The sequence below is a fragment of the Littorina saxatilis genome, linkage group LG3, assembly GCF_037325665.1.
Source record: "Littorina saxatilis isolate snail1 linkage group LG3, US_GU_Lsax_2.0, whole genome shotgun sequence".
Classification (NCBI taxonomy): domain Eukaryota; kingdom Metazoa; phylum Mollusca; class Gastropoda; order Littorinimorpha; family Littorinidae; genus Littorina; species Littorina saxatilis.
The window spans coordinates 66,261,242-66,274,292 of NC_090247.1; the positions used below are offsets into that span (position 1 = coordinate 66,261,242).

The 13,051-nt window shown below is 42.7% G+C and overlaps 1 protein-coding gene across 2 annotated transcripts in view; it reads right to left on the reverse strand.

Moving 5' to 3' along the window:
• Window positions 1-11,926, reverse strand: part of LOC138963018 (uncharacterized) — a 64,507-nt gene extending 52,581 nt beyond the window's left edge. For both annotated transcript variants that reach the window (XM_070334991.1, XM_070334989.1), the window contains exons 1-12: window positions 11,841-11,926; window positions 10,214-10,305; window positions 9,064-9,160; window positions 8,487-8,703; window positions 7,910-8,206; window positions 6,633-6,792; window positions 5,337-5,519; window positions 3,890-3,981; window positions 2,669-2,895; window positions 1,965-2,082; window positions 1,173-1,302; window positions 129-351 (exon numbers count right to left, since the gene is read on the reverse strand). In XM_070334991.1, coding sequence (XP_070191092.1) covers window positions 129-351; window positions 1,173-1,302; window positions 1,965-2,082; window positions 2,669-2,895; window positions 3,890-3,981; window positions 5,337-5,519; window positions 6,633-6,792; window positions 7,910-8,206; window positions 8,487-8,703; window positions 9,064-9,160; window positions 10,214-10,305; window positions 11,841-11,883 — 1,879 coding nt within the window. In that variant the 5' untranslated portion in view covers window positions 11,884-11,926. The remainder of the gene's footprint in view (window positions 1-128; window positions 352-1,172; window positions 1,303-1,964; window positions 2,083-2,668; window positions 2,896-3,889; window positions 3,982-5,336; window positions 5,520-6,632; window positions 6,793-7,909; window positions 8,207-8,486; window positions 8,704-9,063; window positions 9,161-10,213; window positions 10,306-11,840) is intronic.
• Between the last annotated feature and the right edge of the window lie 1,125 nt (window positions 11,927-13,051).

The following is a 13,051-nucleotide window of genomic DNA, read 5'->3' on the forward strand; positions in this document are numbered from 1 at the left end:
AGGATGATCTCATCATTGACAGCAATCTGGGCAAATTGAAAAGATAACCCAATTCGCATGTAAAAGCTCTTGCTTCGTCGACAACAAAATCAGATTCCACAACAAAAGTAGAATTTAACCTATCTCACCTGTTCCTATAGCGACAAAGATGAGGTCGACGTTGTTGAGCTGGGAGATGACCTGCTGACTGTTGTAGTTTTTGCACTTGACGTCGTCACAGCCGTCTCCGTGGTGAACGTTGCTAGCCACGTGCTTGACAGCGTCCATCACGCTCGTCTTGAAGGACCAGGGCGTGTTGGAGGCGTAGTCCCCCATCAGGTTGTTGATCTCCGTGCTGAACGGTCCCACAAGCTGTGCGAAGACATGTATGCTGTCACGCCATGGGGTATGGGTATGAGGTGTTACACTGATGAAATCAACTTTGTGCTACCCACCCACGCGCTTTTACACACGAAAAGTAAACATTGCTCTGACATAAACACAAACATTACGACATGGTGGTTATTCTTAATTTTCTGTATTCTGTATTAAACTTCCTGTTCTTCTTCTTTTTCTGTGTCCGTTGACTGCAGTTCACACGTTCACTCTTGGGCACGAGTGGGCTGTCACGTGTTTGGTTGTTTTTTTCCGTGCCATTTTGGCAGTAATATTCATTTGAAGGGTTGTTTTGAATGTAAGGTCCCACAAGCGATATGGGGAGAGTTTAGTGCCTTTTTTTATCTCAAGAACCCAGGGGGCCATGCAAGACTGCGATAGGAAGAGTCGTGTTAGCTATGGAACACCTATGAATCAGGTCCAACAAGCAACGGAAAGACTTTAATGTTAGCTTTGGGACAGTTTTAGAAAATTGCAACAGCCTGAAGCCTATTTTGAATCTAAGAGCTACATGAGGATAGTCATAAAGTCAGGACAACATAAAGCTGATTAGGTAGAGAGTCATACGTTTCAAACAACATGTGGATTATTTTGATTCTGACGTCCCGAAAGCGAAATGAATACATGCAATTATAAAGTCAAAACGACATGCATGAGGCTGTTTTTGAATGGAAGGTCCCATAACCGATCGGAAGACACTCATAAGATTTGCGAACATTTGATGGATATAAATAAACAAAGTAACGCGTGGATGTGTTTGTTTGCCCGTGAGTGTTCTTGTGTATGCAAACACCCACAGCAACGTTGTTGTATCGTTTCCTCAGCGGCAGCACACCGTTGTTTTTGAGCAGAACGTACGACTTCATGGCCGTCTCCAGGGACAGCTGACGATGTTTGGGGCTCTCTATTGAAGACAGGTCCAGATTCCTGTAACATATACACACAGTCAGGCAGAGACAGACAGACAGGCAGACAGACACGCGCACGCACGCATGGACACACACACACACATACACACACACACACACTCACACAAACACACACGCACACACACACACACACACACACACACACACACACACACACACACTCTCTCTCTCTATTGAAGACAGGTCAAGATTCCTGCAACATATACACACAGTCAGGCAGAGAGAGAGAGAGACAGACACGCGCACGCATGCATGGACACACACACACACCCACACATTCACACACACACACACACACACACACAAACACACACACACACTCACACAAACACACACGCACACACACACACACACACACACACACACACACACACGTGTGTGTGTGTGCGTGTGTGTGTCTATGTATGTGTGTGTGTGGGGGGGGGGGTGCATGCGATCGTGTGTAGCCTAGGTGCGCGTTTGCGAATGTGTGTCCTTTCGGAAGACGCACTTTCGAGAGCAACGGAGTGCATTGTGAAATGCTTTAAGTACTAACAACAACTTTTTTTTAAACACTTGCGAGTTATGGCTTATATTGCAGCGGATCAACTTCACTCCAAAAGACAGCTAATTGTTTCTTGAGAAACAAGTAGATATGGAACAGTTTCAAGTTGTACATACATGTAGGGGTTCAGGTGAGGCGGGTCAAACTCGCCCAGTCTCATCCTGGTGTAGAACAAAGGCTTGACTCTCTCACGGACCAGCTTTTCTGTCAGTTTACCCTGGTGGATTGCATCCACTGGACAACACAGGTGAAGGTTCCAGAGTCAGATCGTTATACTTCTTCTTTTTTTTCTGCGTTCCCAACGAGATCGTTATACAAAATCGAGACATGTAAAATTAGTATATCTCATTTGTATTTTCACTAAAATATGACATTTTACACAGATAGAGACAAACATGCAAATAAAAAAGGTCAGAATGCTAAACAGCAAAAATCGTTCACCAACAATGCAAATACAGAACAAAAATATATTTGTAATTATCTGCATAAAACTTAAACTTAAACCAAATACGCAAAATTCACAACAAAGAAGCAAATACAAGCTGCACAAATGTGACCCTCCACCACGAAATGAGTCGCATGTCATCTCGCGCGGTTCTGCTCTAGGCTTGATATAAGTCTTGTGTGAGTGTCTGGTAACAGTGTGTGGGTCACCTTAGTCACAGGCTTATAACTCAAACAGTTTTTGCTCTTTTCTGAAACGGTTTTCACCACTGGATAGAGCATAAAACACTCTTTAGGAAAATGTAAAAATATGAAAATCATGCAAAGGTGACATGCGACTCATTCCGTGGTGGAGGGTCACAAATATTCCACCAACCCATAGACATGAACATTGGGTTGTCCAGGTTGCCTGAAGTCTCGATGTTGAGTCCAGCGTTGACGCAGGCAGCCACGGTGTCCACAGCGTTCTTGGTGTAGTGGAAGGAATACACCATGTTCTCGATGGCGCCAGAATCCGCAAGAACGTAGCCCGTGAAGTTCCACTCGTTACGTAACAGGTCCGTGAGCAGCCACTTGTTGGCTGGTACTGGAACGCCGTTGATGCTGAGAGAAAAGTTGATTGTACCTGAATTGTTGTAGTTGTTTATCTATCTCACCCCTTGTGGCATTCGAAAAACGCAAATATGAAAAGAGTATGCGAATGTGCGAAAGTAATATTTTAGCACCAATGTTTGATATGGACAAATACAAAAACACGACTGTAAGCAATCTTTACAGCTAAGTAAGAATCTGTAAGTAGGGCTTACAGACAACATAAGAAACAATTGAATAACAATGAGAAATGAAAACTTCGTTTGCCAACGCTTTTGACGTACAAAACTACAACCGCAGTTAATTTCTCATGGCCCATGTTCTTTTTTTTAGTTGCCTGGTTGTTTACGTTGTTAGTTCGCCTAAAACAAAATAGCAAGAGACTCTTTTGGTGTTTTCTGTGTGTATGTGTGTGTGTGTGTGTTTTTCTTTCTCCATGTTGGCCGAAATGGTCACAAAATGATCTATGCATTAACCTCCACTCTAAGCTGAAGTGTTCCGCTTTTATACCCCCGTGAGACAGTACGTAATTCTGCTAGCAAAAGTAGCACACATAGTAAACGCTAGTATTCAAATAGAGGAGGAGCAGGAGGACGACGACGACGGCTATGACGGCAAAGACAACGACGAAGAATACCATGACACCAACCACAACCACGATGATGATGATAATAACCGGTGTTTACCATGTGTGCTATTTTCGCTAGTACTTATGTACTGTCTCACACTGTTTACAAAACTGGTTACAGAGCAAGTGAAACGCTTCAATTTAGAATTAAAAAAACAAGAAAGGTTGGAACGTTTGTTATTAACAAAACAATACGTTACATTCACGATACAATACAACATGTGAATGTAAAGTATTGTTTTGTCTATAACAAACGTTCCAACAACTTACCTTTCTTGTTTTTTTATTCTAAATTTTGGAACGGTGGCAGTCTCTTTGTTTGTGGATTTGCTTCAATTTAGAGTGCATCGTATTTACTTCTCAGGCTTGTATACATACGCGTTGTAGCTAGACATGAAGCTGTAAGTTCCTGACTCCACGCACTGTCTGAACCCCGGAAGATACGTCATGCGCATGTCTTCCATGCTGGCCTGGGAGCAAGACACAAACCAGATCACGTCAAGGTCACATTATCCAAGCTGGGCAATGTGCATCTTCCTTTATTGTGAGACACTTTCCCGGGATACGATCTACTCGGATTCAAAATATTTCCTAACCTAGGTGGTGGGTTCTGCGGCCCTATGCTCCACAGGGAGTCTACAGGAATAAGTCAAGTAAATCAAGGTGGTGGGTTCAAGTGCTAGTCTTTCGGATGAGACGAAAAACCGAGGTCCCTTCGTGTACACTACATTGGGGTGTGCACGTTAAAGATCCCACGATTGACAAAAGGGTCTTTCCTGGCAAAATTGTATAGGCATAGATAAAAATGTCCACCAAAATACCCGTGTGACTTGGAATAATAGGCCGCGAAAAGTAGGATATGCGCCGAAATGGCTGCGATCTGCTGGCCGATGTGAATGCGTGATGTATTGTGTAAAACAATTCCATCTCACACGGCATAAATAAATCTCTGCGCCTTGAATATGTGCGGGATATAAATTGCATAAAAATGAAAAAATAAAAATAATAAATCCCTGCGCTTAGAACTGTACCCACGGAATACGGGCGATATAAGCCTCATATTGATTGATTGAAAATATGAATAACATCGATGATTTTCGACATGGATTGCTCTTTGGTGGCACTTCGCAAGTTTTAAAATAGCATATCTTAGTTCTCCTCCTCCTCCTCCTCCTCCTCCTCCTCCCCCTCATCATCATCATCATCATCATCATCATCATCAGCATCAGCATCATCATCATTATCATCACCAACCCCAACTTCACCTTAACCATTAACGTCGTCGCAGTCGTTGTCTTCCGAAAAAAGGAAGACAATATTAATATCACCACCACTACCAGTACCACCATCGACGGGCGCTGTGGCGGGGTGGTAAGACGTCGGCCTCTTAATCGGAAGGTCGAGGGTTCGAATCCCGGCCGCGGCCGCCTGGTGGGTTAAGTGTGGAGATTTTTCCGATCTCGCAGGTCAACTTATGTGCAGACCTTGCTAGTGGCTTATCCCCCTTCGTGTGTACACGCAAGAACAAGACCAAGTGCGCACGGAAAAGATCCTGTAATCCATGTCAGAGTTCGGTGGGTTATAGAAACACGAAAATACCCAGCATGCTTCCTCCGAAAGCGGCGTATGGCTGCCTAAATGGCGGGGTAAAAACAGTCATACACGTAAAATTCCACTCGTGCAAAAACACGAGTGTACGTGGGAGTTTCAGCCCACGAACGCAGACGAAGAAGAAGAAGTACCACCATCATTGCTGTTATCGTTCAACCTCGTCATTCAAACGGAAAAGTATAAGAGGCAAAACTGATCAAAAAGACAATCCAACCTTGGAGTCAAAAGATCTTCTGTCGTGGCCGTGAGGTCCGTGTGCTTTCTCGGGGCCACTGTGCACAGCGAAGTGTTTGCAGCCCGCAGTGGCACGTGCATATCGTGGGTGGTCGCCGTGCAGTCCCTTGATGAACTTGTCGGCGAAGACTCTCGCCATGTAGGGACACTCGCCGTGCGTTTCCTGTAGACAAGATAGAACAGTGTGTGATACATGGCTTGATGATCCTGACTGCTTGTACTCTAGTGTTGTAGGGACACTCGCCGTGCGTCTCCTTCAGTTATGATAGAACAACTAGTGAAAGGGGTGATCTGTGGCTAGATGAATCTGTCTGCTAACACCCCGATGTCGTAGGGACAATCGCTGTACGTCTGCTGAATTAAATATAACATGTTCGGAAATAACTCTGTCGGGTGTGAATGGGTTGTGAAACAGTAAATACTTAGCTTATATTGAGTCAAACTTTCCCACAGGACAGTATAGGTCAGTCACTAGCGTCTGAAACACGAGGAATCGGAGCACGCGTGGAAAGCTTGCCTCCCTCAGTAAAAGCAAGAGTATTCACTCTTTCAAAACCCATACGAAGCTGAGTTATTTCCGGAGTTCTTCTATTGGGAAAGAAGCGATATATGGCTTCAAAACCCATACAAAGCTGAGTTATTTCCGGAGTTCTTCTATTGGGAAAGAAGCGATATATGGCTTCAAAACCCATACGAAGCTGAGTTATTTCCGGAGTTCTTCTATTGGGGAAGAAGCGATATATGGCTTCAAAACCCATACGAAGCTGAGTTATTTCCGGAGTTCTTCTATTGGGGAAGAAGCGATATATGGCTTCAAAACCCATACAAAGCTGAGTTATTTCCAGAGTTCTTCTATTGGGTAAGAAGCGATATATGGCTTCAAAAACCTGCCTTCTTCTCTTTCTTCTTCTTATTCAGCATTGTGTCACTCATAGTCTGAGGCCTGCTGATGTTAGGAGCTGGCAAGTTCGGCGCAGATCTTCAACAGTTCGATCATCAGGGTTTCGTATCTGGAGTTGTGAAGTTGCTTCGAATTCAATGCCTGTAACTCGATCTTTCTGTCTGGTGATGGTGACTTCTTCAAATGCACACAATTTAGAACAGATATTGTTATTTGCTAACTAAAATAAAAACAAACAAAAAATACATAAACAAATAAAAAGGTTGAAGAATAGAAATTATGATGAAATAAAAACACACAAATTTAACATGAAAATCAACCTATGAGTCTTGAGTTTCGGAAGTTTGCAGACTGTTTGGTTAGTTATTGACTGACCTGGTTCCTGCCCCAGAAGGGGTGTTTCATGATGTCCAGGTTGGGCGAGAAGCAGGACAGACCGGTGTGCGTGCCATGTTGACCAGTCCTCTGGAACACTATGTGCTTGGCGCGCACCTCTATCGATGTTGCCTCCGCCACTCGAAACCGTAGGTCAGGACTGTGAGTATTGATAGGTATCTTGTTTAAGTCGAATTTTGGACTATTCGGTTTGGACTTTTGGGAAGGAAGGAAGGCCTGGGTTAACCCCCAGTTAGACAAATCAAGCATATGTGTTGTAACATGGAACGTATCCAAAGCTAAACGATAATAAAAATCAAGTTTTGAAGCAAGAAACCTACATAGGGTTACGTAAACGTTGCAACCATAAAGCGTAAAACAATGAGGAGGATTCTGTGTTGGTCATACGAACTAAATACTCCTTCCTGGCTGCTGGCTGTTCAGGAGGGGAGTATTGGTTTGTGTGTGTCCTGCATTAATGTTTTAAAATGACACCCATGTAAATCTTCAAAATTTATTCAGAAGGTAGGAAGCAGCCAGGCTGTGTCTTTTTTGGTATGTGTAATAGTAGACGAATGCCCTCATCTCTAATTTTGTTTGTTTGTTTGTTTGTTTGCTTAACACCCAGCCGACCACGAAGGGCCATATCAGGGCGGTGCTGCTTTGACATATAACGTGCGCCACACACAAGACAGAAGTCGCAGCACAGGCTTCATGTCTCACCCAGTCACATTATTCTGACACCGGACCAACCAGTCCTAGCACTAACCCCATAATGCCAGACGCCAGGCGGAGCAGCCACTAGATTGCCAATTTTAAAGTTTTAGGTAAGACCCGGCCGGGGTTCGAACCCACGACCTCCCGATCACGGGGCGGACGCCTTACCACTAGGCCACCGTGCTGGTGTCCTCATCTCTAATATCATATGATAGATTGAAACATAACTTAGACGGAAAGGCAGATATTTATTAACTCACGCAAAGCTAATATCTGAGAAACAAAGGGACGTAAGCGCTCTAAATGCATGCGACATGTGCAGCATGAATAAGTGAGAGTTATGCGGAACGAACATCCTGGCACCTGAGATAAGACAAACATTGAAATGAACAAGCGACTTTTATTGCTTACTCCCTTTGTTTCTCGGATCTTTAAAATCGCGCTTTGACTCACTTGATTAAGATTCTCACTCAAAGGCAGCATCTCTAGTACAAAATCTGGGCAGATCTATGATGATTTACAACAGAATTTAAACGAAAGGCAAGTCTTCCTCAACTCACTCAAAGGCAGCAGCAATGCCGATGGCCTGGGGGAAAGACGTGGCGTTTCCCGGGGCCCACACGTCACCACGGTTACAGCCTGTCCAGAACTGGTACTCCTCAATGCCCAGGCGTGGGATGGCCGGGGCTGGACGTCCCGCACCGCCTCTGGACATCTGACCTTGGATCTCCTCCAGGGTCAGTCTGGACACCAGGTCATCTACCCGCTTGTCCCAGGATAGACTGGTGTCACGGAACGGGTAGTTCTGGTGTGACCCTGTGTTAGGGGCGGCAGTGTGTCCCCCTGTTACTTGGCCCCTGCCCGCCAGACCAAAGTGGGAGAAAGTAAGATGTGGAGCAGCATTGGTAAGAGAACAATTTAAATGTGGTGAATGAAGTATCAAAGACGCAAGAAGAAGAAGTAGAAGAAAAAGGACAACAAGAGATGATGACGAAGACGACGAAGACGACGAAGACGATGATGACGATAATGAGGAGGAGGAGCAGGAGGACGACGACGACGGCTATGACGACAAAGACAACGACGAAGAATACCATGACACCAACCACAACCACGACGATGATGATAATAACTTACACAACTTCACAGACGAAGGACAATTGATTGTCGCAGTTCTGGTCGTGCCAATGACCGTTGTAGCGCTGTACGTCAATCGCCACGCAGTCCTCGCTGCCTGCGTTGTTGTTGGGTTCCCCGGGGTTCCAGTTGGTGTAGGGCAGCCCCCACGTGCTGGTTCCGAACACAAAATGGCCCTCCTTCGCCATGTCGTTGATCCCAACCCAAACGTTTTGTCCTGAAGGAAGGAGGTTACATTGCACAAACCGATAATACAATGCCACATCAAGACACTGCAGCCGTATTATATACGTGAGATTTACAAACACAAGTTTCCTTTAGGGCTTCGTACACAACATGCAAATGTTAAAAAGATCACATAAGGTAACCCAAAAAAGCAAAACAAGAACCATCAATAGATGAATAAATAAAAAGGATTAAAGACAAACGATAATTTAACTAGGTCCGGTCGTCGGTTTCATTACAGACCACAAAAAATATATCTATCTATCTAGCTACCTATCTATCTAAAACGATATATCTCTATATATCTATCTTTCTATCTAGCTAGCTATCTGCATGATCTTTTGTGACTAACCTCCATGGGATTTAACGAAGTTAGCGACGAAGTTATTCTCATCCGCTGAACCAATCTCCACCAGCTTTCCATGTTGATCCAAGGACTTACAAGAAGTCTGCAATAAAACAATTCACCCATGATAAAACAGACGACGAATAAAACAAACAAACAATGAAGGTGAGTTTATGATGCGTTTTAATGTGGTCAGAACCAAGTATATTCACCACTACGTCAATATGATAAAAAAAAGAGAGTAAATTTTAAGGGGCTTATTGTCCGTCAGGACTTAATTGCCTATATTGGACATGAATTGGTTTATACGATTCGAGTTTTACGCCCTCACGGCTTTTTGATGTTTGCGTGTTTAGGTGGTATCAGCCATCTGCACTTATGGTAGAATGACCAAGATCTTTAACGTGCCATTGTGGTGACACGGGGGTGGGAGATGGATACCGTCTCTGGGTCTGCACATAAAGTTGACCCGTGTCCGTCCCGGCCCGGATTCGAACCAGCGACCTTTCGATCACAAGTCCAGTGCTCTACCACCTGAGCTACCCGGGCCCCCTCAATATGATAGACTTTGTGGTGGATGGACATACACATGATGACGAACAAGAACTCCGTTGAATAAAGAGTTCACTTCTCGATGGAAAAAAAAGGTGACGAGAGTCGAAAGTAAAACAATGCCTTAATTGCTTATTTCAAGATAAGGCCAGACAAAAGAAAAACAATGTGGTGCAAATGAAGTAACAACGTCAACATTAAAGGTCAAGACTTTCACTGTCAGTTTAGATTAAAGAAAATTTAAAAAGATAAATTGAAACAGTTTTTTCACGTTATTATGCGACATACATTTTCTCTACCCCACCCCCCTCTCTCCATCCATCCCTCTCCCTCTCTCTCTCTCTCTCTCTCTCTCTCTCTCTCTCTCTCTCTCTCTCTCTCTCTCTCCTTTTGTAATAAAGTTCAGTTTCAGTTTCAGTTTCTCTCTCTAATTGTGCTGCAAGAGCCTTTTAAGACATACCTATTTCCCAAAATCAGTTCACGAGCCATTATTGCATGGACAGATGTATAGATTTTATCTTCACGTCGAGCTACTCATTGGCATATCTTCAACGAAAAGTTTCGTCCATATTCTATACTTCACAATAATCGTGTTAGCATTCACCTGAGCATCGGTCCACTTGTGGGCACTGGACATGTACTCGTAGCACGAATTCTGAAACTGCGTCCAGCCGTTTGGACACCCAGACAACACACCTGTAAGTAACAATCATGCGATGTTGCGAATATTACGGATCATACCGATGTACACGTAGGCATTACGGTCTGTCGTTTGGCGTTTTTCAGTTTGTCAGAATACAAAGTAGAAACAAGTCGCGTAAGGCGAAAATACAACATTTAGTCAAGTAGCTGTCGAACTCACAGAATGAAACTGAACGCAATGCAACGCAGCAAGACCGTATACTCGTAGCATCGTCAGTCCACCGCTCATGGCAAAGGCAGTGATATTGACAAGAAGAGCGGGGTAGTAGTTGCGCTGAGAAGGATAGCACGCTTTTCTGTACCTCTCTTCGTTTTAACTTTCTGAGCGTGTTTTCAATCCAAACATATCATATCTATATGTTTTTGGAATGAGGAACCGACAAGGAATAAGATGAAAGTGTTTTTAAATTGATTTCGAAAATTTAATTTTGATCATAATTTTTATATTTTTAATTTTCAGAGCTTGTTTTTAATCCAGTCCGGGCTTCGTCGGAGATTACTTGACCAAAATTTCAACCAATTTGGTTGAAAAATGAGAGCGTGACAGTGCCGCCTCAACTTTCACGAAAAGCCGGATATGACGTCATCAAAGACATTTATCAAAAAAATGAAAAAAACGTCTGAGGATATCATACCCAGGAACTCTCATGTAAAATTTCATAAAGATCGGTCCAGTAGTTTAGTCTGAATCGCTCTACACACACACACAGACAGACAGACAGACAGACAGACACACATACACCACGACCCTCGTCTCGATTCCCCCCTCTATGTTAAAACATTTAGTCAAAACTTGACTAAATGTAAAAATGGAGTAAACATAATCAGGATTCAATGCTTCGGTTGGCTGTCCAGTCACAAGATCATACGAATGATTTCGTTCAGCCCCGTGTGCTAAACCTCGAGCTGGGCATATGTCTTGGTATTGATCCATCTCACTCATCCATCTATACACCAAACCAGGCCAAAGTATTAATCTCAGCCCCTCTCCACCCTTCCCAACCTCACACTAGCTTCTCGTAATTCATTCCATCGTATCGACAGCCCTGTAATACCCGGCGACACAGCAATATAAATTATAACATACATAATGCAGGTTAAATTAAAAAACCAAAACAGAAACAAATTAAACATATTGCCCAAATATTGTTTTCAGAAGTCTCGCAGGCGTGTATGCCAATGCAAATCTCCAAGAAGCAAACACGAACAGAAATTAAAATACCTCTTGTGTTCATTATGGTTTACACATGCTGTTCCAAATACAAACTCATTGTTGATTGAACTGATGTTCTGCTTTTGATTCAATCTTCTTCCTACTGTATTGCATTTCTCTAAGTAAATCATGGTTTAAAGGTGAAACGAATACACGCAATTCATATTGACATTCATGGTGTGCTGATGGTACAAAAAGAATGGCAAAAGCAAACAATTTAGAAGCAAACAAGCCAGCGTTATGCGACTGTGAACAAAACAATAAAAGTGAGAAGTATTAATAAATAATGAATTAGTTGATAATTAGTAAAGCTTACCGTGCAGAAGCAAAGCCAGAGAGACAACAAACAAGTACCCCATGGTATAAGCAGGAATCCACTGCAGGGACTAAAACTGCGTACAGCAAAAATGCTTTAAATAAAGACTGATAAGTAGGTTGTGATTTAGCACGACGCTGTGTACTGTTGCACTATGAGAACACCACATAGTGGAGAGAAACAATACCCAGCCAACTTCCTCTCTATAGTACATGTGCGAGGATACCCCGTTTTGCCGTCTAAAAGGAAATAACACGAGTGTAAGCCATTGAGATTTTTTTTGGGGGGAGGGGGTGCGGTTATGCGTACTGGTATAAGAAGTAATTGTTGTTTTACATTCATGTAATACTAACTGTTCAATTAACTATTGTGTTGTGTTTTTGGCAGCAATGATGTTTCCACACACTTTCACACAAAAACTGGCCACGAATGACAGAGGAATCATTTCACACATTTCTTTCAAAGTTGAAAAAACTGCTTCACTTTTCGAATTCATTTTGTGCGTTTAATATCAACCAACGGAACAAAAGCTTTTTTGTGAAACAAACTCTCTGTTACTTTGTGCTGCGATCTCTTGAGACTGAAATGAAGCACATTTCCAAACTCTATCTTTATTGTTTTTGGAGATGAATTTTTCATAAAACCTGAAAGTTTTAACCCCAAAAGTCGAAAATAATACGTGACCCATAAAGCATGCCAATAAAACTTTTTGTGACAACATAAACTTTTCTGGGATTTTTTTTATGAACATATTAAAAACAAAATGGATAAGCCTTGTAAACAGACATATTTTAAATTGCGTGCCACCTGTGCCCCTGGGCTAAGATATGGAAGCATTGTCCGATCTCGGCCTAACTCAACAGGTACACAAGTACTATGCATGGAAACAACGCTTGTTTCATGTTGAAGTTTAACACAAAAGGTAGTCCATGTCAGTATGATTATAAAACATTAAGTTTTAACAAAATTGCAAACATTTCTGGCAAAACAATCATTGAAACTTTTCGCATTTGTTTTTTTTCCAAATGGATAGATATGCCTAATCATGACTGAAAGCCATAGGGTCTCCGTGCACCTAGATGTGAGAAGTACACTTATTTAAAAACAAAACAAAACCTAAAGTCAACAAAGTTTCATTTTGCAGGTTTGAGTCGGAAGGTCTGTTGAAGTGCGTGGGGAAAATGATTGTACTATCTCTATTACCATGGAAA